The sequence below is a fragment of the Stegodyphus dumicola genome, chromosome 6, assembly GCF_044657685.1.
Source record: "Stegodyphus dumicola isolate Sdum_Otavi_A_Nest chromosome 6, ASM4465768v1".
NCBI lineage: Eukaryota > Metazoa > Arthropoda > Arachnida > Araneae > Eresidae > Stegodyphus > Stegodyphus dumicola.
The window spans coordinates 54,796,095-54,822,149 of NC_140773.1; the positions used below are offsets into that span (position 1 = coordinate 54,796,095).

The 26,055-nt window shown below is 34.9% G+C and overlaps 1 protein-coding gene across 2 annotated transcripts in view; it reads left to right on the top strand.

Annotated features, from left to right (window-relative positions):
• The window catches only part of LOC118199920 (pancreatic triacylglycerol lipase-like), a 44,947-nt gene extending 19,938 nt beyond the window's left edge, over positions 1–25,009 (top strand). For both annotated transcript variants that reach the window (XM_035371805.2, XM_035371812.2), the window contains 2 exons: positions 19,074–19,178; positions 24,561–25,009. In XM_035371805.2, coding sequence (XP_035227696.1) covers positions 19,074–19,178; positions 24,561–24,811 — 356 coding nt within the window. In that variant the 3' untranslated portion in view covers positions 24,812–25,009. The remainder of the gene's footprint in view (positions 1–19,073; positions 19,179–24,560) is intronic.
• Positions 25,010–26,055: the final 1,046 nt, after the last annotated feature.

Below are 26,055 nucleotides of genomic sequence, written 5' to 3' on the forward strand. Positions count from 1 at the left end.
GGATACTTTAAAGAAATTCGTAACGTCGGCAGGGAGCAGGAGTGATGATTTTAAATTCTTACCAATGCCTGCTCGTCCACCTCTGAAGCTATCCACGTATGATGGGAAGACCTCCTGGCAGGTATATAAGACACAATTTTCTATCGTGGCGGATGCGAATGGATGGGATTCCCAAGCTAAGGCCTGTCATCTCGCCGCTTCTCTAAGAGCCGACGCAGCGGATATCCTTCAGACTCTTCCCGAAAACAAAAGGTTAGATTTCGAAGCTCTGTCCGGCGCCTTGGAGTTGCGCTTTGGGGAGAAGTGTTTAAAAGACTACAGCAGGCTCCAATTAAAATCTCGTCAACAGAAGCCTACCGAAACACTTCAGGAGCTCGCCGCGGATGTTGAAAGGCTGTCCCATCTCGCCTTTTCGGAATGCCCGACAGAAACAAGGGAAATCCTGTCCTTGCAATACTTTATCGACGGCATCCGAGATACTGAAATACAGAAAGCTCTACGAATGGCGGATGTAAAAGATTTAAAAAGTGCTCTAGTGTACGCCATGAAATTTGAGGCAGCCCAGCAAGCCACTCGTCGAGACCGCCACCCAGTCAGAGCTGCTCAAGTCCAGGAGCCAGGGGATCAAGTCACCGCTCGACTTGACGATTTAACTAGACAACTGAACGCCTTGAGACGGAATATTGGTGAGAAGAAACCGACCGTTAAGTGCTGGAACTGCGGTGCTGAAGGACACATACGACGAAACTGCAAAACACCCCAGGGTACTGATGTTAAGACCGCTTCTAACAAGCAGCAGGGAAACTAATTAGTGGCCATCTCGCGGGGCGGAGGTTGCCAGATAATGAAAAGCCCCCGTTTAAAGCGCTTCAGATTTCTGCAGTGAGAGGCGGCAGTAATGGACTTTTCATAATAGGACATATTAATGGAGTTCCGTGCAATATGACTATAGATACAGGAGCCAACGTCACCATCATCCGAAAAGATTTGGCTCAACAACTAGGAAACAAACTTATCTGGACGCCGCCCTGCGTTACCCTCCAGACTGTGTCCGGTGAGAAGATCGACATCGACGGAAAAGTAAATGTTAACATCACGTTTGGAAGTGCCGCTTACCATCACACGGCATATGTAGCAGAGATCACTGATTCTTGCATACTCGGATTGGACTTTCTAAGGAAATACAATTTTTACTTGGATTTTAAAAATAACGAATTGCACTCTACATCTGAGGCCATAGCGTTATTTCTCGTTAATGATGAAGAAGTTAAATCTGTCCATAAAATCATAGCACAAGACTATATCACAATACCGGCAAGAACAGAAATTTTACTTCCTGGATCCATAGCCGAAAATAGAAATTTCCGCTACGGCATCATAGAATATCCCAATAACTGTAATATCCCAAAAGGAGTACTAGTAGCCTCAACACTCGTCGACCTATCCAGAACGGTTATCCCGGTGAGAGTCGCCAATGTAACTGAAAAGTCGAGAGTTATTAAGAAAGGTGAAGTGGTTGCAACATGTACTCCAGTAACCAGCGTTGAAAGAAAGAGTAACATCCCAGAATCCGTGTCCTCAGAGAGCATTACATCGGAGTTATTGCAGAATGCACAATTAAACGATAAAGAGAAAAATGCTGCCGATCGCGTCATTAAAGATCTTCAAGTTGTTTTCTCCCGCTCGTCTTCTGACGTGGGTCGAACTAGTTTGACACAACATAGAATAGATACTGGCGATCATCCCCCAATCAAGCAACATCCAAGACGTCTACCGTTTGCTAAACAGGAAGAGGTGCGAACACTGTTAAAAGATATGGAAGAAGGCGATGTCATCGAGCCTTCAGCGAGTCCATGGGCATCTCCCATCGTTCTCGTCAGAAAGAAAGACGGCTCAACAAGATTTTGCGTTGACTATCGCCGGTTGAATGAGGTTACGAAGAAAGACAGTTACCCTCTTCCTAGAATTGATGACATTCTAGACACTCTTTCTGGAAGCAAGTGGTTCTCAACACTTGATTTAAAGAGTGGGTATTGGCAGGTAGAAATCCATCCTGAAGACCGAGAAAAGACGGCATTTACTACGGGACAAGGACTTTGGCAGTTCAAAGTGATGCCGTTTGGACTGTGTAATGCGCCGGCAACATTCGAACGTCTTATGGAGACTGTTTTGAAAGGCCTTTCCTACGAAGCCTGTCTGATATACCTGGACGATATCATCATCGTCGGAAAGAGTTTTGAAGAGCATCTAGAAAATCTTAGAAAGGTGCTTCAGAAACTGAAAGAGGCCAATCTGAAGCTGACTCCCGCTAAATGCAAATTGTTTCGAAAGGAAGTGACTTACCTGGGACATGTCATCTCTGCAGAAGGTGTGCGCACGGATCCTGAAAAGGTATCAGCGGTTAAATCCTGGACGCGTCCCGAAAATGTCCATCAGCTGAGAAGCTTCCTAGGGCTTTGCACCTACTATAGGAGATTCGTGAAGAACTTTTCTTCCATCGCAAGACCACTTCACAAGCTGACAGAGAGCAAGCAAAGATTCTTGTGGACAAAGGAATGCGAGCATGCATTTAACAACTTAAAGGAAGCTTTAACATCTGCTCCAATCCTGACGTATCCTCAACTCGACAGACCATTTATTCTCGACACCGACGCGAGCAATGAAAGTGTCGGTGCTGTTTTGTCCCAAGAAATAGACGGCCAAGAACGTGTAGTAGCTTACTGGAGCAAGTGCCTGTCTAAACCGGAGAGGAATTACTGTGTCACAAGGAAAGAGTTGCTCGCCATAGTCAAAGCTGTAGAACATTTCCATCATTATCTATACGGGAGAAAATTCCTCCTCCGCACGGACCATGCCTCATTGGCCTGGCTTTTAAATTTCAAAAATCCTGAGGGTCAAATAGCCAGGTGGATACAGAGACTCCAAGAATATGACATCACTATCCGTCATCGTAAGGGATCATCACACGGAAACGCCGACGCCCTGTCTAGAAGACCTTGCCAAGAAAGCTGCCGATATTGTTCCAGGGTGGAAGCGAAATACGAGCTGCTGACTCCGGTCGCAAGACAAATTACAACATCAACATCGGCTGATCGAGACCCGTGGAGTGATGATGAAGTCAGGAAAGACCAGCTGGAAGACCGCGACATTAAACCCATACTTGATTTAATAGAGTCATCAAACAGAAAACCTACATGGCAGGACATTTCTATCTGTAGTCCTACAACAAAACAATACTGGGCACTCTGGGATTCACTTCACATTCGAAACGGCGTCTTATACCGGAAATTCGAGTCGGATGATGGGAAGACGTTCCGATGGCAACTGATACTTCCAAGATCCCGGATTCCTGATGTCCTCAAAGAACTACACAACAGCCCTACAGGAGGTCACTTTGGAATTATGAAGACCTTACAGAGAGTTCGTGAGCGCTTTTACTGGAATAATGCAAAGAATGACGTGTAAAAGTGGTGCCGATCTTGCGATGCCTGTGCAGGTCGGAAAGGACCGAGGAAACGCAGCCGAGGCAGACTGCAACGTTACAACGTAGGTGCGCCTTTTGAACGTATCGCCTTTGACATCCTGGGACCTCTGCCACGAACTGCTGATGGCAACAAATACATACTCGTTGTCATTGATTACTTTACCAAGTGGCCTGAAGCTTATCCTATTCCTGATCAAGAGGCAGTCACAGTATCTGAGGTAATGATACAGCACTGGATTTCCAGGTTCGGAGTGCCTCTTCAGTTACATTCCGATCAGGGAAGGAATTTTGCCTCGGCAGTAATCAAAGAACTATGCAAACTACTTGGCATTGACAAAACTCAAACGACGCCATTGCATCCCCAGTCGGACGGCATGGTAGAGAGGTTCAATCGAACCATCCTTAATAACCTCTCATTAGTGGTTTCCAGAAACCAACAGGACTGGGACAAGAAATTACCACTCTTTTTACTGGCTTATCGCAGTGCTGTCCACGAGACTACCGGCTATTCTCCATCACAGATGCTCTTCGGTCGTGACCTTCGTCTGCCTTGTGATCTATTGTTTGACCGCCCTCCGGATGCTCCTTCATCGTCTGAGGAATATATTCAAGATCTCCAGGCCCGGTTTGAAGTGATGCACAATTTTGCACGAGAGCGAGTCAACTTGGCGACGGAGAAGATGAAGACCCGATACGACACAAGAGCTACTGAACATCAGTTCCACGAAGGAGACAAGGTGTGGTTGTGGAATCCGACTCGACGGAAAGGACTTTGTCCGAAATTACAGTCACCTTGGGATGGGCCGTACACAGTCCTAAACAGGCTGAATGACGTCGTGGTTCGGATTCGTAAGTCTTCGAACTCTAAACCTAAAGTCGTTCATTACGACAGGTTAGCTCATTACTATGGCCATAGTACATAATGTAAATAATTGTAAATAGTATAAGACCATGGTCCATTTTGTTTTTAAATGTGTATTTGATTTGTTTTATGTATTGCATTTATTGTTCATGTTGTTTATTATTGTAATGTAATGCTTATTAGTGCATTTATGCCACAGTTGTAAGTTTAGCTTCCTGTCCAGGGATTGTACTACCCGGGACGTGCAGTCCTTGGGAAGGGGGCAGTGTTACGAATTTGGTATTTAAAAAGCTAATGTTAGTTCAATTACAAATTAAATGATTTTATTTCTCGCGCAGTGCAGCGCGTGACGAATATTAAAAGAAAGCTAAGCCGTAAAATTGAAATTACAAGAGCGCGTGCATTAAATAAATAAATATCTCTTTTTGATTTCGAGAAAGTACTGGAAAATTCTAGCGCGTGATTTTAAAATCTTATAAAAGGAGGAAAACATCTCAGTTTGTAGTAGTTGCTTAGTTTGTTGTTGTTTAGAAAACTGCTCTTGTTGATTGTAGCGAATTCGCGGATTAGCGTTCTTTAGCTGTTTTTAATTGCGTTCTATTGGACATTTGAGTAGTTAAAAGATAACTACTGTGAGATATTGTAATACTGCATGATAATTTGAGAAAATTTAAGCAATTTTGTTGTGATAATAATAAATTTTTTTTGTTCATTTTTCATCGGACTTGTGCATTCATTTCATAACGAACCCGTACGCACGCAACAGTATTGTAGTGTTAACAGTTCTCTGTACTACATACGGCTTCCTGTTAATATAAGGCCAATCTTGCAATTTATTATTCCAAATTTAAGTTAGAGTTTAGTTATATTTTTATATTCTTACGTTCAGATCACAAGTAGTTAGTCTCTGTATTCTGAAGTACGGAAATTATTGTAAAGAGTGAAAAATAAAGGGTTTTGTATACCCTTCCTGTGTATCCTGTCTACTTCCCACATTTATTGAACATAGCTTTAGTAAGCTCCCTGTTCCGAGTCAGGTCCTTGCATGTTCCCAAAGAAAGTAAGGCGGAACATTGAACCTGATAATGTAGCGCAGAGCCGTGAATTTTGCCTTAATCATCTTTAGAATCAGTATACATTTATAAACATTAAGTTTTCCCTCTAATGTTGATTTTTCAAGGTTGCAGAACAAATTGTCGATTCTACTGCACACGAGCGATATTTTGTATCATTTTGCCAAATTTTATAAAAAGGAATATGTCCGTATTGTCAGCGGACAATTTCCTATTCATCTTTCTTCCTCCAATCTAAAAAGGCATTTAAAGTAAACACCAGACAGTGCCGTAATGGTCAGAACCTAGAGGCCACTCAAGGTTGCCGTCACCCGAAAGGTCCCATGTTCTAAAAACGATTATACAACCTAGCTACTTTTGTGCCCTGCGAACGAATCATTTCGAAAGCAGGCCAGATATGTACTGAAAAAGAAACCACCTGTCGACTAGAAAGTTAACTAAAGTTATGTTCATAAATCAAAACTTTGATTAGTTTTTTATGGGGGAACGGTAAATTTTATTAAATTTTAGTATTAAGTATTTTTACTTGGTATTTGTTTGTAGTGTTGGTAGCTTTAGTGTTAGGTATTTTTACACTGTGCTTTGTAGTAGTAAAAAAGTATCAAATATAATTATAATATAATGTATCTTTAACAAATGTGAGTTTAGTTTTTATTATTTTTCAAATTTTTGAGCATTTTTTATTCCAAAATTTTATTGTTAGTTCTATGTAGAAGGTGGTTTTAGGGAATCTCAAAGCTACAGTTGACAGAAATCAGTCCATGGAGTCAGCGGTTTGATTGAGTTAATTCCTACGATCCCACTCCTTGTCCGATTCTTTCTATTCCCCACCCACTTTGCACACCGCTTTTGATCCATTACCGTTCCGAGCGTATTCATGAAGGTCATTATTAGTGAGCAGTGATTCGTAAAAAAGAACTGATTCACTTCAGTGAGCGAACGACTCCAATCTGATCCCTTAAAGGAGCGATTTTGCCCATCTCATTCAAGACCAAGTCAAGATCTGTTGTTTTCTTCTCAGCTCCTTTCTGTTAGGTTTCATTTTGTTGAGCAAGATATCATGTTAAATAAACTAAACTATGTCTCAGATCAGTATTGTTTATCAGGTTCGTATTCTGATTTCGTTAGTTCGTATTCTGATTTCGTTAGTTCGTATTCTGATTTCGTTAAGAGTTTCAGCCAAAAGGATTTTGTTTCTCAAACTTTATTTGCTTGGTTGTTTCATTACACCAACATACTCAAGAGCCATGTGTCTAAGTAAAGGGATGTTTTCACGAAGGACTTGCTGAGGGCATGGATCGAGTTTGTTTTACATGAAGAGGAAGGCAAAGCTAGCAACTTTTAGCTAAGCTGTGTTAATTTTCGAAAAGCAAGAGGCGCCTCTTTCATAAGTTACCCGTCAATCCATTTAACAGAATAACGCCGAAACCAGATGTCTTTTGAAACGTAATTAAGCATAGATCTGTTATGAATGAAATGTTGCTATGAAAGATTATATATGTGTGACAGGTTTTCGATACTAGGTATTGGAAATTTCTGTTCTACCGATCCTACAAATTTTTCATCTCACGGTATAGATCAGAAAATGATAGGCTTGCGTTGTTTTCTGTTGCACGCAAAGTCTTGATGATAGGTTTTTGAGATAAGAAATTTTTTTATTATTATACGTATGTATTGTTGATTGTAGAAAGAAATTAATATTTTGTGCTGAAAACGTGTATCGAATAAATACCAGTTAAGGTATTTATGATTTGCGGTTTGAAGTCCTTTGAAGTTATATTTATCATAACAACAATATAAATGTGAAAAAGGGGCCAAGTTCGGGAGAAACGGCGTTCGGTGTACTCAGTGTCATCGACAAAAGAGTCGAGATTTAACGGATGGCAAATTCCATAGCAGTTCCTTTAATCATTAGCTGTAGTAATATTAACCGTTTTTCAATTCATTTAAATAACAATTCATTATTCATTACTTCTTTGATATCGGATTGCTAACTTGGCAAGTTTTAATTGTCAATAAATTACGTTAAAAAATGTGACTTCTCCAATTAGAAATTAACTTGCCAAGTTAGAAATCCGATATCAAAGCAAGTAATAAATTGTTATTTAAGCGAATTGAAGAATGTTGAATGATTATGTAGTAACGAACAAACTAAGCTGTTTGTACAAAGCGGGCACAATCTTTTCAATTGAAATTGTATGAAAATTGTAATTTCTTAATTTTTGATTAAATTTTGAAAACTGCTCGATTTTGTAGATTACCTGACGTTTATAAATTGAAATTTTCAATGTCTAGAAAGGTATCGGGTAAAAAGTCTCGAAATTTTCAAGAATGATTTTAAAAGCATTAACTGAGGAATTTTTCCACATTAAAATAATGTGTTTTAGTCTGAAGCAGACGGGAGAAAAAAGCCCTCTCTCGAAGTAATGGCTTTCGAGAAATTTTTCTCTTGAAGAAATTGCATTCCAGTTTGCCATCTTTCCGCAATTAATGGCTAATTAGCGATATTCGTTTTTCATTTTAGTTTGAATAAAATGCTTGCTGTAACATTGTTATTACATCCAGTTTTCGAAACTGAATGCTGGAAGCAATTTCTTCATTCCCTAAATGACGCTCAGTTATTTTTCTTTATTTCATAACTTTCTCATAATTTATTGTTTGTGTTTTAATAATGATTAAAAATTTCATCATTGATAATGCAGGATACTTAAAAACTCAAAATAAAAATAAATACAAAATAAAAATATAATATAACTTAAAAAAAAAAAAAAGAAATTCATACAATAAGCTTTTATTTAAAAAGAATGTGGTAATTAATGCACTAAAAGGATAAAAATATTTTATCATAAAGTTTAATGGGAATAACAGATTAAATAATTTTATTTACAATATTCATCTGTAAATCTACAACGCGAATAACAAAAATTAGGGAAGCCTAAAGAACGAAGTCTATTAATTTAAATGCATTGTCAAATGTATTAAGCCATTACCTGTTTTCAATTTGTTTAAAAAAGATAATGGCTTAATACATTTGACAACGCTCCAAACTTTTATTATTCGCGGTATAAAGTTGTAGATGAATTGTAAAAATGTAGATTCTGTAAGCAGAATTATTTAATCTATTATTGAAATTAATATTGTTTAATGAGAATAATATATTAAATAATTAGTAAATATAATAATGATTTAATAACTTTTTTCCCTCTTTTTATTTCAGTAATTATCATATCCATTTTAACTAATTAATAATAATTTTAAATAAATAAATTTAAATACCTTTCTTTTTTTTTATTTTGTCGGCTGTCGTTGCCATGGTTATGAGTCAAGAAGGATTTCGGAGGGGAAAAGAATTGGCCTTGAAGTGCCTGTTTTAACGTTATGTACTACAGTGTTATTTTAAACCTCGAGATCTTGATCACAGTAGTGTGCTCCTCGTATTTTGGTTGCAATCGGCAGCACCAAACGTATATATATTCATATATATATCCACTCTCTTACCCGGCTCAGTGATCTTAGTTTCTTTACTCTTATATGTTTGTAAATTGTGCATTTTTTTCCTTTAAAAATGATTGAATTATGTTGTTCTTATCTTCTGGTTAAGGTTTTTATGTCTTTAGGAAATTTTTAAGCAATACTTGTAGAATTATCAACAATTTAAAAGCTAATTCAGAAGTCAAACAACAAAAATCAGCGTTATACCTACAAAATCTTCACAGGACTAGTTTCGATGGTTTTACCGAACCATCATCTTCAGCTGCAAAACCGCAAATGAACAAGATAGGAAATAATGATTAGATAAGATAAGAAAGCCTGGACAAGAATAAGCAAGTGGCGCCATCTGTTGGCGAAACCAGAACTAAAACATAATTTCTCTAAAAGCCGAAGGCAAATTTGGATTGGAATTAGGATCGTTAACTAGAACAGAAAGATTTTTATGAATGTGAAATGCCTCTAGAAAATCCAGTTCTCCAATGGAAGATGTTTTTTGAATAATTTTGGCAGCAGAAAAATTGAAAGTGTGATTTTCGGACCAACAATGCTGAGCAACAGAAGACTTCTGTGTTTCCTTTTTTCTAACATATGCCTCATGTTCTTTGACGCGAAATTTTAAGGCTCTCTTAGTTTGGCCAATGTAAATTAAACCACACTGGCAAGGAATCCTATAAATACCCCAGGAATTCATATCCGGAATGGGGTCCTTGAGTATAGAAGTTAGAATTTTATTGATGGGAGAATAAACAACCCGAAAGTTAAATTTCTGCAAAATATGTGCAACTTTATAGCTAATTGATGGAAAGAAGGGAATGACAACAGAATTTTTATAATCTCCTAAAATAACTTTTCACCCAACATTATTAATCAAGCAGTTAAAAAATTCTCATCTGAACACACTAAAAGCCACACTCTTATTTTAGGAGATTATAAAAATTCTGTTGTCATTCCCTTCTTTCCATCAATTAGCTATAAAGTTGCACATATTTTGCAGAAATTTAACTTTCGGGTTGTTTATTCTCCCATCAATAAAATTCCAACTTCTATACTCAAGGACCCCATTCCGGATATGAATTCCTGGGGTATTTATAGGATTCCTTGCCAGTGTGGTTTAATTTACATTGGCCAAACTAAGAGAGCCTTAAAATTTCGCGTCAAAGAACATGAGGCATATGTTAGAAAAAAGGAAACACAGAAGTCTTCTGTTGCTCAACATTGTTGGTCCGAAAATCACACTTTCAATTTTTCTGCTGCCAAAATTATTCAAAAAACATCTTCCATTGGAGAACTGGATTTTCTAGAGGCATTTCACATTCATAAAAATCTTTCTGTTCTAGTTAACGATCCTAATTCCAATCCAAATTTGCCTTCGGCTTTTAGAGAAATTATGTTTTAGTTCTGGTTTCGCCAACAGATGGCGCCACTTGCTTATTCTTGTCCAGGCTTTCTTATCTTATCTAATCATTATTTCCTATCTTGTTCATTTGCGGTTTTGCAGCTGAAGATGATGGTTCGGTAAAACCATCGAAACTAGTCCTGTGAAGATTTTGTAGGTATAACGCTGATTTTTGTTGTTTGACTTCTGAATTAGTATTTATTCGGCGTGTTATTGTGTCTTAATTTAAAAGCTATTTAAGTGCGTTTAAGCCTAATTTTTAAATAACAGGGCGGACATGTTTGTTTACATTTGAAACAGCAGAATAGTAGATTTGTTGCCAATCTATAGAGACTAATCTTTGCAACAACAAAGATAACGCCTTCACTTATTATTGCGAATTAAATCACGCTTTATCCTTTCTAGAGTTTTTTCGAGGAAATAAGTGTTTAAGATTTACTTCGTAATTTTTATTATAGATATTTTGAGTTTTTATGTATTTTTGTCTTGTCGCGAAGTGAGAACTGAATTAATTGAATGAGAAATATTGAATCGTCCGTGAAAAACTTTTTTTATGTTGTTTTGTTTGCTTAATTTCTTTTATACATCGTTCTAGATTTATTAAAGTATTTGAATAGAACATGTGGCAACGATTAGATAATTCTTCAAATGATATAAATTTTGTGCATTCTGAGTTATAATATGAACGAAATATAACGTTGTTAAGTAAACCTAGCGCCAGAGTGTCGCTATGATAAACAAATATAGTAAATTTTAAAAGAGTGCATTTATTCTATTGCATCTTATGCGCTATCGACGAAGTAGATTTAATTCAATCCAATAAGTTTAAATGAAATGCAAGAAAAAATGCGTATAATTTAATATTCCGTACAAGGAAGTCATGTGGTGTACACATCAAATTTTTTCTTTAAAGAGATGTCCCACCACTTGGCCGTGTCATTAAGACTACTACTACTACACTACAGACTAGGCTTCCGTCTTAAGGCAAAACCAATCGGAATATTGCCTGATCTGTAAAACAGCGGCATTTATTAATTCCAAAATCAAAATTTACAGAGTCACAGTATTAAAATGTGTTACAGAGTCATCTTTGCAAATATAAATTTTGCTATATAAGATTCATTACAGATTGTTGTACAACGAGATATATTATACATTAGTACATATACATAGTTCCATCCTCGTTATATAATATCATGAATAGTCTTAGTATATATATTGAGTACAGTTGTTCTTAGTATATATATTGAGTACAGTTGTTCTTAGTATATATATTAAGTACAGTTGTTCTTCTTATGTTCTTGTAACACATAAGCCATGTAACAGCATAAAGTGCATTTCATATAAAAAAATATAATAAAGTATAAATAGCATACAGAAATACATATAACATATAGATAGCCTATAATGAAATATCATAAACTCTGTCCATATCATGTACTGTAGTACATGCTTGGAATGCATTAGTAAGTCTATCTATGTGCGGAGTTAAGTTTTCTTCAAAGATTTTGATATTACAATATTTATTTTTAAAACGACGACAGTAAAATCCACTTGTGGATGTTTCAAAGGTAAAGGTTATTGCACAATGATCACTAAGAGTAGCAAAGTCTTCTACTCTCCAGTTCCGAATATAATGGGCCATAGGAGAGGCTGCAAGTGTTATGTCAGGCCAGCCCTTTCCATGAAGCGTATTAAAAAACGGAGGAGAATACAACAGGCAAGCTGCATCGATGTTTGTTAGCGTGTAGTATCTTTGCGGCAAGAGGGCACTCAAAATACACTGTGAGCCGAAAGTTCTCTCGACTGGTTAGTGGCAGGAGAAAAGGTGAAAGTGATCCATGGACTGTTTCCAATTTCCCATCATAATTAGGGCGAAGTTTAACAAGGAGTTAGCAAGGCCCAACGCTGCCTAATATATATCTTCGAGAATGTAGAAGTGCAGGTCTTGCTTCAACCTATATTTATCAAAGAGTACTGATTCGTAGGACCATTTATCGTTTTCTGATCCAAGCATTCAACAAGATAAACCTATTGAATACCATAACGTTGCTTAGAACAGCAGAGCGAAAAGTAACGCTAGAAACAATCATCAACTATTTCAGCAAAGAAGGATTATTTACAAGTTAACAGTACTGTGAGGGAAGATTTTATAAAGGAACAACATATTGAATATAGCATAACATATGAGTTTGTGGTGTGCCTCCAGAATTTGTTATATTTGATAAACATATCTAAATGGGCGTAAACATCACGATGTGTGATATTACAACGGATATCGAAATCGTTTATACCATTAAAGCCTTTTACGTGACAGTAACCATTATTTTTCATATACAGATGAAGACGTAGAAGATTGTGCTGGTTCAAATGTAAAATCTAGTTAGCATGACAAAAGCTTTTACTGCGTTACAAACTGTGCGTTGTTTTGTCATGCAACAAGCGGTGACTACTTTAGAAACAATGGATAAACTTAATGACCTTTGGAGGGACTGTAACAACAGAAAACGAAAGCAAACTGAAAACACTAATTTGTTTTGACGTTTTGAAACACTTCTTTGACGTGCGAGTAATTTAGGTAATTGTTCTGTATAACTTAGAATAAATTAAAGCACAGCTTGCTAATACTTAGTAAAAACTGTGGAAATTTGTTATGTATAGTTAATTGTATGAGCTTTCTTTAAAAGTACGTATATACTACGTATTTTAATTTTATTCAATCTCTCATTAAGGCAGCTACTTTTAACACAAACGTTTTGTTCTTCACTGTGAGTGTTGTAGAGTCATTAGGTATATCGAAGCAGGAGAGCTTTCCAGTTACACCGCGAAAGTAAGCGGTATGGAGGTAGAAAAATCTTACATTCCCCCACTTAAAAAGAGATAGCGGGAGAAAAGATTCAAACGTCAAATCTTAGTAGATACGAAATATCGTCCACCACCTTTTAGTTCAATTGTAGAGTTGTTAGGTATTTCGAAGCAAAGGAGATGCGAAAAATGTACTATACCCTCACCTGGATTTAACTCCGGACCTCCCGATTGCTAGTCGGTCGTACTCTCCATTACCAAGGCACGAGGTAAAGAGGGAGAAAAACCTTATAGTGTTCGCCTAAACGAGCCTCATTCTACCATAAACAGAATTCATGGTCACATTTTAATATCTTTATCTAACAGTTCATTTGCGAGTATCCCCAAGTATCTTCGAAAGCAATCAGTTTGATTTTAATCTTAGAATTAAATCCCCAAGGCCCTTTAAATCTATAATACGTCTCGCCCATGATAGAATCCTTAGAACATGGTGGATCCGTACACTTATTTGGTAAGAGTTTAGGAAATAAACTATCGTGCAGATGTCTGACCGTGTTACAACAGTCCTTCATATCGAACATCTATGCATGTCCATAGAAATATGAAGAGTTACGCGTTCATCTGCATTTGCGAAATAAATTCATTATAGTGGTGACAGGTATGTTTTTTTTCTGTAACATTAGTTTTGATTTGCCATGTATTTGAAAAACAGCTCAAAATTGAACAGCTACTTGAAGATTTCGGCTGGGAGGCAGATGGAATATGTGCTCGATGAAGCGTTTGTGTATCCCGGCATGAATTACTCGATTTATTAGCAATAGGTTATGCATGTCCAGAATTATCGTAACGACTCAAGAGGAAGTTCCGAGAATTTTTAATGATGCGCATGAACTTCGTTATCTATGTCGAAAATTATCAGGACAATTCGAGAGATAGTTTCAAGAATTTTCATTGATGCTCATGAACTTCGTTATAATATGTCCAAAATTTTCGGGATGATTCGAGAAATAGTTTCGAGAATTTTCGATGATGCCTACTATGCTGATTACTAAAAAAATCTGGCAGATTCCGTTGGATGCCATACTGAAATACTATATCACTCAGGGCCGTCCTGAGAGATATTGATTATTCAAATACCACTCAAATTACAATCATATTCTTTTTTTGGGGGGTAAATTCTTCTATACTGGGCATTAGTAAAAGTAGTTATGCTAAAGTTTTGGAAAAAAGTGTTTAACGATTTCCTAGGTTAGGATCCAAAGATTAGAATGATCTCAGTATGTTTGTCCGTACGATAATTGTGTGGCAAAAGCCTAAACAAGTTAACAGTTTATTTTTAAATAAATAGTCTTTCTCGAATAATAATTTATGTACAGCGCGCTTTGACGTATATCATTTAATTTATCCTTTCTAAAAGACTGCTCATAAGTTATATTAAAAAAAGGGGGGGAATCTGAAAGCTTTCAAATTTTACATTAAGCCCAAAGGGGTGCTTTCTTATCGTTTTGTGTGTTACCTTTATTTATTAAATATTATGTTCTTCGCACTTAAACCATAAAATTCAGTTCAACAGCAGTATTGAAAAATAATATTAAAATGAGCATGTCTTTAGAATTTCCGATACACAATCTCACGCGATGGAGATAAAAATGACCCCCCCCCCCGTACAGGGTGTTTTTTTTTTTTTTTTTTTTTTTTTTTTTTTTTTTTGAGTCCAAAGGGACTTGAGTCCCGAAGGACTATTGTTTTCGTTTTGCGTTTTTGCGTCGGACTCCTATAAACGTCGGTTCACTTTTCAAACTGTTGCCACAAAATGTTAGAGTCCTGCATTATATTTGAAGAAATTAAATAATGAAAAATCTGCATAAATGATTGTCTATTTTTCGCATTGTGATAAAACAATGGTACATAGAGCCATCGAATTTTGAATGACGAAATCCTACTGCGAATATGGGCATCTGAAATCCCAAATTTGGAATTTGTTTTATTATAGATTTTATATTTTGTAAAACTTTAACGAATTTTTGATTTACAAACTCAATGCTTTAAAAGCGAGAAATGGCAACGTTATATAGAAAAAAAATACTTTTATCTCCAGCTCGCGAGACTGTGTATATCGGAAATTCTAAAGATATGCTTAATTTAACATTATTTTGTGATTTTGTTCTTGAACTGAATTTTATGGTTTAAGTGCAAAGAACATGATATTTAATAAATAAAGGTAACACTCAAAACGTTAAAAAAACGCCTGTTTGGACGTAATTTAAAATCTGAAAAATTTCAGATTTTTTTTTTTTTTTTAAACCTATTGCTCGTTTTGAAATTGTTGTTGAGTTTTATAATCAAAAACTCATAAACGCTTTACAAAATATGAAATAGATAATAAAACAAATTCCAAATTTGGGCTTCCAGATGCCCATATTCGGGTGAAAACGTATATTATTGAAAATTTGATGGCTCTAGGTACCGTTGTTTTATCACAATTCGAAAAACACACATACATTTATGCAGATTATTCATCATTTAATTTCTTTAAATATAATACAGGACTCTAATATTTGATCGCAGCAATTTGAAAAATGAACCACCAATTAAAATTTTCAATGCAAAATGCCAAAATGAAATTAATAGTTATTCTGGACTAACGCCCTTTGAGCTAAAAACACTCAATTTTCTTTTAAATAATGATTTGTAATTTACTCAAACAATACTTTTTTATGTAATCGCTTCAGAAATTTGATTTTTGCGTTTAAGGAGTTCAGAGTTAGTACATCAAGAAGAAACTTTTAAACTATCCCTTTTAATGAAAAATCTGATGTGTACACCACATGACTTCCTTGTATTATAATATTAAATTGGAATATTAAATTATACGCATTTTTTCTTGCATTTCATTTAAACTTATTGGATTGAATTAAATCTACTTCGCCGACAGCGCATAAACCACAATAGAATAAATGCATTCTTTAAAATTCACTCTAGTATTTGTTTACCATAGCGACACTCCGGCGCTAGATTCACTTAACAGTATAAACAATTATATAACAGTTAACTTATGTAATAATTATATAACGGAAAATAAGTTAACTCTTATATAATCCAATAATTATATAACAGTTAACGTATATATTTCGTTCATATTATAACTCATAATGCACAAAATTTATATCATTTAAAGAATAGAATTATCTAATCGTTCCCACATGTTCTATTCAAATACTATAATAAAGCTAGAATGATGTATAAAAGAAATTAAGCAAACAAAACAAAAAAGAAACAGTTTTTCACAGACGATTCAGTATTTCTCATTCAATTAATTCAGTTCTCACTTCGCGAGAAGGCAAAAATACATAAAAACTCAAAATATCTGTATTAGAAATTACGAAGTAAATCTCAAACACTTATTTCCTCGAAAAAATTCCAGAAAGAATTAAGCATGATTTAATTGGCAATAATAAATGAATGCATTATCTTTGTTGTTGCGAAGCTAAGTTTCTCTAGATTGGCAACAAATCCACTAGTCTCCTGTTTCAAATGTAAACATCAATGGCCGCCATTAAAAACAGGCTTAGCGGCAATTAAACAACTTTAAAATTGCTGATAATTCTAAAAACATTGCACACAGATTTACTAAAGGCATAAAATCCTTAACCGGAAGATAAAAACAACACAATTCAATCATTTTTAAAGCAAAAAATGTACAATTTACAAACATATAAGAGTAAAGAAACTGAGATCACTGAGCCGGGTAACAGAGTGGATATATATATGAATATATATACGTTTGGTGCGGCCGATTGCAACCAAAATACGAGGTACACATCTACATGTTATAGCAGTCCTATGTACAAAATTTCAACGTTTTGAGGCTACTCGTTTTCGAGTTATGCGAGATACGTACGTACGCACGCACGTACGTACATACGTTCGTAGAGACGCCACGAAAAATTCTCTTCAGAATTAATTTTAAAGCAGTTTTATAATTTTTTTGAAGGAAAAGAGTATTTTATTCTGTCCTTATGTACAGATATCACGCAAAAACATCGTTAAATTGCATTCGATAGCGGTCAAAATGGATATTTTCGTTGAAATAAGCTGCCTGAAACTTTTCGCAATTACAATACTTCCTTTTTACTTCGTACAAAGAAGTAAAAAAAGGTCATTTCGACTCAGAGTCACTGAGACGTTAAACTAAAGCATCATGTTCCATCGCCTGTTAAAATATGTTTGAAAAAAAATCAGAATTATTGTTTGTTACATAGATCAAATCACTGACATGCAAAATTTCGGTTTTCTTCCTTAATCTTACAATAACGGCTCCCTTCTGAAAGAAAGCGAGGCACGAAGGCTTCTTTTCTTAATCTTTCTAATCTTAATACTAAAATATCGGTATGTACACACTTTCTATTTTGCAGTTAATGCATGAGGGTTATAACAAGAACAAAGTTTCTGCTTTCAAGCTTTCCACAAAGCTTTATAGTGTCTCTACTAACCAGTTAGCATTTGAAGACATGGATAATGATTCTTCGACAAGAGCTATGGAACTTTTTCGGTGCTTCATCTGTTCGAGATTGCGAAGGTCATCAATAACATCTTCGCGTCCATCACAAAATCATCCATATTAAAACATAAAGAGAAAAAAATTAATCACATGAATAAAATCCGTTGGATGATGCGTAATCTTAGTATGCTTTACACAGCAATTCAAATGTTTCCATCGTTATTTTTTCCGCTGTGCAGGAAAACTACGTTGCTACGCTTCGGTCACCTTTCGAATCCATGGCAGCGGATGTATGTTTATGATAAAATCCTCCATACCAACAGAAAGCATGGAGTTATGTAAATGTTTTACCCTTGTACGTTTTAAATGTTACTTCAAATATTTCTACTGCTGTTTTTGTGCTTTATATGAAAACTTTATAGCTGTTCTTTGATTAGCATTCGAATCAATGAATAGCAGGGTTCATAACACCAGGTTCATAAAGCAGACGATATTTTACTAGTGAGTTTGCTAGCGGGCAAAATTCTAGCCTTAAGTTTATAGGGTATTTTCTCCATCCTTCCAGCCTACCTCCGTGGTGTAACGGTACCACACGCTGCGCGTATTCGAGAGGTCCAGGTTCGAGTCACGGCGAGGGCATTGCTCATTTTTCACGTTCCAGCATAAAAAAAAAGTACCCAATGACTCTACAAGTTTAGAAATCATACTAATAAATTTCTTCAAACATTTTTTGGCAGATTTGCTGGAATTTGTTAAGAAATTAGTTCTAAAAGTTTGTACACTCTTTTCGTTCTTGCGGGGAAAATGATGAATTTTGTAATTATGATTGCTTATGCTTACGTGTAAGAATAATAAAATATATTCTTACCGGCATTCATATTGTTAGGTATTTTCTCTCTCCTAAGCGAGTGCCTTCTAGTGTAATTGAAAGCATGTCTGGCTAGCGGCTGGGAAGTCCAGAGTTCGAATTCCGGAGAGCACATATTCATATTTTTTACATCTTCTGCTGCGAAATAAAATTCCTAATGATCTTTACAATATTTGCAATAAAAATGTCATCATTATAAATAATTACAAGTGAAAACTTAATATCGCTCATTCCTTAGTTTTTATGAACTGCTAGTAATGTTTCAAATTTTAATGAACAATAAATCTGCATCTTCAACTAAAATTTTATTTGTGCACTCGTTTTATCTGTTATTTTGATTTGGTTCTACCAACAGAGCTTCAAAATTATGCATTTAAATACTTATACCATATCAGAATTATAACTCACATCAGGATATGTTGACAACACAAAATTCGGTGTTAAAGATTAACTCAACAAGTTTAACGGAGTATTTTCAACGCATTTCATAGATATACATACATTCTCGAGACATTTTAACTCGAAATTTATTTTCTTTCTTTTCAGAAGAAATCTTTCAAATGCATTGATTTGTATAATTATCTCTTTTCAGGGCTTGGTATTGCTGAAGCTATAGGTCATGTAGATTTCTATTTAAATGGTGGCATGCAACAACCAGGTTGTTACAACAAATCTCTTGCATATCAGGCTGAAGAAGGTAAGGTGCTATAACAAATTTTGATTTTTAAGGCATATTGAAGAACTTGTTTATGAATTGATTTATTGTAATCCCCATGCATTTATTGATGTAAATCTTTCAGTCAAGATAATTATTGTAAATTAAATGCAGAAAATGAAAAGGAAATAAAGTAGAACTTCGCAAGTGGTGTTCGTAGAACAGTAACAATTTCCGAATTTAATTAAAACTGCCTTTTCTGCTCTTTTCCTTTTTAACCGAATTTTTTTTTATGTGAATAAAATAACATTTAAAACCTCTTAGCAACTGAAGTAGTTGTAAGATCTCTGCCTCAAAGAAATATTGTCCCCCCCCCAAAAAAAAAAGAATTTGTAATCAGCCAGCTAAGTCTCTATGCTGCTAATCCTGGCTTCAAATCCGGAATTCAAATCTTACGTTCGAAAATATCAGTATGCACACACTTATCCGTTACAGTTTTAGTGATTATGGTTTTAACGGTCGACATTACTTCTCTATATTTTGACTTTTCATTTTCTGTATTGCAGCGATCAAACCAAATTCATTTCTTGAAGTTACTTTTTGAGAATCCTTTGCACTGTAAATTGACTATATTGGCCAAAAATGTTAAAATGAGCTTCCTTTAGCAAATATTAGCTTATTCCAGCATTTACCATCCTTATTTCTAACAGAGTTTTAGAAAATTATTTGTAGCCTTCTGGTCTTTCAGTGACGTAAATGTTTTCTTGCCAACTGACTATTGTAGCCAATATATTCATTACCATATTGATTACTTCTCTACTAATAAATACTCACATGATTTATAGAACTACGCTTCATGTTTTGGATTATCCCATCTTCGATTATTTTGATGTTTGAAACAAAATTGCGTTGTATTCTTCAGGATATTTTTGGTGGTCTCTTATTTCTTTTTTAATTTTGAATTTTGTCTTACTTTAAATAAACTTTTATTTTATCGAAAACTGTTAAATGCTTATATGCTTAAACTTCTTAGTTGCTTGAAGAATAGATTCTAACAATATATCGTTTTTAGTTGCAAAGTACGAATCAATTTATGAATTTTAATCGCGAATGCTTTCTTGAAGCAGTTACGATACTAAATTGTTAAAATAACACACTTCAATATTGATAAATTTTTAAAAAACTAATAACACTAATATCTTTCTAAAAAATACTATTACTGAGAAAATATTATTAAAATATTTAAAAAAAGGGGGGTTGAAGTCGATCGTTGCTTCAGGGCAAAATTATATCTTAAATTTATATCACGTATTTGCAGACTATTTTGTTTTCAGTCTTTTCTGGTGTGATTTTTTTTCCGATTTAAAGAGAAGATACTAAATTTTAAGCTTATTAATCTATTTTGTTTTCGGGGCGGGGAAGGGCAGGGACAACTAGATAAACTCATTCTTCAAAAAAAAAAAAAAAAAAAAAAAAAAAAAAAAAAAAAAAAAACCAAATTGTGATTTCAGTTGTATGTGTTGAACATTTTTGGGGCTATTTTCAAATATCAAAAGTGTGTTTCTGAAGCACTGCGTTTTGACGCTTAGTTGCACGTCTACCCAGATGTAACTGTCGATCATTCAATCAATAATGCGTTTAAAAATTGAGGAAAGGACTGTAAATTCCATCTGTTGAACGACGTCCTTCTTGAAATCTTCTTGAAAAAAAAATCGCCAAAATTAAAAATCGCAAAATTTGCACAAACGGCATGAAAGCTAATCGGAGAGCAAAAATGCTGTCCTCGTTTAAAATCTGTTGCCTTACTAAGGCTCTGATGGCTGGGATTGGATTAGGATTATTCAATTATGGCAAAGCACACGAGGGCTATCTGCCTAAAGGAGGGATGCCTTTGTGGAGAACTTTCTAAGGCAAACTGGCTCGTATACACGTTACGCAGGGGGAAAACCACGAAAACACCCATGCAGCCAGCCTGTTCGCGGGATTCGAACCTCGGACCGAACTACCAGTGTTCAGCGTCTTTACCGCTCGGCCGCTGGTGGGCCTGATGACTGGGAAGCCGCTTTATAGAACTTTTCATTATGCACCCTTTTATTTCAGAATGAATGCCTCAACTTCTGCAAATTATTTTTAATTCCAATATAGTGGCAAATCTAATGGAGTAAAAGCTAGAGAGCATCTCGGAAAACTGCAGTATATGACACCGAAAATTTAGCAAATCTACAGCAACAAATCTACAGCAAAGTAGACAAATCTACAGCAAAGTGTTAAAACTGTTTAACTGAAAGTTAAACTGCATAACTAATTAATGTGAACCAATATTCATAAAAATGCATTAACACGAAAAAATTACCAGTTATCTGTCATCTAGTATAAACATTACAGAATGTGCATTAACGCTAGCATGTGATGAACTAGAGTTATCCAACATAAAGCACGTTGCCAACTGTCAGCGTGCTGGCTATTTCGATTAAAAAAATCAGTTTAAGAAACTATAATAAAATTTGTAGAAAACTAGGGTATTTAGAAATTAACGTAGCTTACGGTTAGCACTTGTTTTAAATGCGAAATGTTCTGGAAGCAAGATTTTGAGATATTCAGGCAATTGCTATAAAAATTTCATGGCTCTTGATTTGTCTATCTTTTTTTGAAAAAAAAAAAATGATTTCTAAGTACAGAAGTTGGGATTTGCCTTGCTTATAAATTTTCATTAGAAAAAAGCACATTTTTCTCACAAATGTACCCAAAAGTCAATTGTAAAATTGCATCAATAACTTTGTAAGGAATGAAGCAACAAAGTTTCGTTAATGAACATAACAGCAGCATAATATTATGCTCGATAAGACGTGCTCATTGCTGTTTTAAAATAAGAAGACGATATAAAGCCATAATATTTTATGGAACATGCTAGCAAAAATTTCTTTGCAGGTCAGGACAGGAGATGAACGCCTAACTCTTTGAAAGAAAGCATTGCAAGGCAATGATATTCTTTAACCCTGGAAGCCAAGATAGTTACTAAGCTGGTTAATTAGATAAACGAAGAAGTGGCCCTTAGAGATATACTATTTATTGAAGTAGAATTAGTGAAAGATATCTTGAACATAATGATTCGTTGGATGTCTCGATTAAAAGGGCCCATTGTAGAAGAATGCCCATCCAAGAAATATCCCAAGAAATTGTTGTTGTCTGATAGTTACTAGCACTGAATATTGAAACATCCATGATACACGTAAACTGAAGTTCTTTCAGTTTTACTCGATAAAAATGTAGATAATTGCAATGTAGCTCAGGTGGCAAGCTATGTACAAGAGATTATCATATTTAAAATCGGCGGTGAACTGCGGGATTTACCCATCTTTGAAGACGCAGTATGTAGAAAATATTTTTTTTTAGGATTTAGAGCGTGTCTTGTGGTGAATTTCTTTTTTCCGAAAGAGAATATTTATATGGAATTATAACAGATGGAGCCCTACAAGTTACAGATAAATATAATGGATTTTTGAAATCTAATATTGAAACCGATGATGTTATGGCGTCATCAAACTCTACTTTGCATTACAAATGTCAAGTTTAACTGCGTGAAAGACACATATTTACACCATGTAATAGGAAAAAAAATCTGCAATAGATTTAATAAAGTCTAATGTGTTCTGTCACAGACAGTTCACACCTTTAATTACAAAATCAGGACTTTCATTGGTGGAGTAATGAATTTTTCATTCATGCTTTGCGGCTTAACAGTATCGTATTGGCCGTATTCTGAACAGTGCTTTAAGAAATATAAAGTCATTCTAATCAAAATGATATAAACATCATGAATGTTGATTTAGGGCTGAATGGCAGAGACTTTAACTATCTCACTAAATAGTTTGCTGTTTAAAAGTGAAATTATAAGACCAAGTTATCTAGAAATGTATGAGCATAATAATGCAGGAGTTAATGTTATTTAAGAGACAGTTGAGTGTCATATGATTGTCTACAAGACCCAATTTGGGGAAGAATGCCTTAGAGTATACTGCGAATAGTCTCAAAGTTTAGCAATTAATTTGAAAAGGAATTCAGGCTGCATGAAATTAAAATGAATGTTTTCATACCATTTGGAATCGATGTCATTGATAGTCCTTTCTATTAATTCGGAGAAAAACTAATCGAAATTCAAAAATGACTACAATATAATGAATTCGTGTTCTATATATTCGTGTACTCGCTTATAAGATATGTTTGCTTATAATATACGCTTATTAAATATATGTTTTCGGCACACGCTTCGTTATTATCAAGGTTGCACATACATTTTCAAAGATAAAAAATAACAAATTGAAAAAAAAAAAAAAAAACAAATTCTGAATTCATTATCAAAATTTTTTAATGTATTAAAGATTATTCTATCCTTCTTTTTGTTAAATGAGGCCTGGTTGACAATCTTATTTACAGCCAAGTATTCTCTAATCGATTTCCAGACATGTAACTGGTAACTATTATATATTAGTGCATTTCTAAATGTTTATTTAGTTTTATCTAACTATTGTGATCTATCTAGTGTAATTAAATAATGCTATACTATATAATAATTTATTTTCTTCTATCTCGCTTTATAGTATATCTGTATTCAATAACATGCCTAAATTTGTAAGGATTTACAGAATGCTTCCGTTGTGCAATTGAGTAACTAAAAGCAAGTCGGACTAGTAACTGCACAGTCCAAAAATTTTTTCTCGGTGAGGGCACATCCCATTTCACATTTCCAGCTTCAAAAACTCTGATGACGCTACAAGTAGTACCCAAAGTAACGTGTGGTAGACGATAATTCCCCACTTTGGTGTTGGCGATTTAGTTTCCGCCTTTCAGGTCACCATTTAAGTAGGGGAAGGGATACAAGGTTTTTCTTACTTCTTATTGTATGTATTGATGGTGTAACTAGAAAGCACGCCCTACTAGCAATCGAAAAGCCCCGAAAAGCCAGAGTCCCGATGAGAACATTGCACATTTTTTATATTTTCTGTTTCTACAAACCTAATGATTCTACAAGTTTTGCTTTAACATGCTCTGCAAGTGCTTTTATGCAATCGAATATGTCTATTTTTTGTAGATAAATACGCAGACCGGGACTCTGATTCCTTCTGAAATTAAATGATTAGTTAAATGATATTTTTCTTTCGAACGCTGCATTATAAGAAAATGAAGATAATAGTGTTTCGTAAAAACCAAATTCTGATCACAAAATTCATAAAAATTACTGAAGCTTTAGAAATTCCAGTGTTTGAAAGTTTTCTCTAATGAAGCAGGCAAAGTACTTAATGCTGACATTTATAAAACATATAATTATGCAACTTACGCCTATTTTAATTTTGAGAAACCTCTGAAAACTCTTGTTTTACACCTATTTTAATACAGCTTACTAATGGTTTGAATATTTAATTTCAGACTTTGAAGTCCATTCCTGCAGCCATTCGCGGGCCTTTGTGCTTTTTACAGCTTCAGTGCGCAATAAATACTGCCGTTTCGAAGGATGGCCATGTGAATCTTTCCAGAATTTCTTAGATGGAAACTGTTATCCTGGTTATTCGAAGAGATCTTTGGAAATGGGATTACGTTCTCTGAAGCCTCCATATGTATCAAGGGGTCAAAAGTATTATTTAATGACTGGCATGTTCTATCCTTATTGCTGGCAATGAAGATTAAATTAAAACCGAAGATTCCATATCTGGTTGTCAATGTGTTTAAACTTATCCAAAATGATATCCACATGAATGTCACAGAAACATTGCTGGATTAATTTGTGAATAGGTGAGAAATATTATTTTTTCACTTTATTTTGTACAAAAAATATTTTATGTTTGCTTAACATCAATAAAGTATTTGCTTAAAAGTAATTACGATGTTTTAGTTTCTTTAGAAAACATATTCAAGTATTCCCAGCTTCAGTGACAAATGAATAACCAAAATATTGATAAAAATTGAACACCGTAGAAAACTTTGCTTGCAATGAACTTTGACTTCCTATAGCCGCAGAAAACGTACTAGATACTATATCCATAAAATACATATAAATAACAAGTAATATGTGTGCAAGAGTATGGCTCAATGAAAAAACCTATTGTATACACCACATGACTTCCTCGTACAGCCTAATAAATTATACACATTTTTTGCTGCACTTCATTTAAACTTATTTCCTCGACTTATTCTAAATTAATTAACCGATCCCCGAAGGCAGATTGAAAAAGTCATCAAAACCTGCAAATTTTGAAATTAAATATACTGATCATTTCATAACGAGTATAAAACTTTCCTAAATATGAGTAGGAACCGATAGCTTACAATAAACGGCAGATTTCGCTATTTGTCAAAAATAAATTTAAAAAAATTTGACGTAGCCTGTAGAGACATTAAGTTATTTCGAAGCCGGAGACATGGAAAAGAAACAATACTCTCACCGGGACTCGAACCACAGACCTCTCGAATACGCGCCGAGTGTGCTAACCATTACACCACGAAGGTATACTAAGAACGTGGTAAAAATACCTTACAGACAAAATATGAATATTTTCGTCATTTGAAACACATCTGTAACTGGAAGTATGGTGACTGTGACCAACGATTGCGAAAATAAAAGCCGGGTAATATACACTAAAGTGCCACTGAATTAGGGATACCTATCTAGTAATGAGTTGGGTCTCCTCTGGCCTTAATAAAAGCTGCCAAACGACGAGGCATAGATTCAACAAGTTTCTGGAAACGTTCCACGGGAATTGCTTGCCAAATATTAGCTAAAGCTGTCCATAATTCAGTAAGATTCTTGGTGCTGTATGATAGCATTTCACGTCTTGTTCCAAAACATCCCAAAAATGCTCAATAGGATTTCAGTCTGGACTTCTAGGTGACCAATTTATGACAGAAAAGTCAGAGGAATACTCAT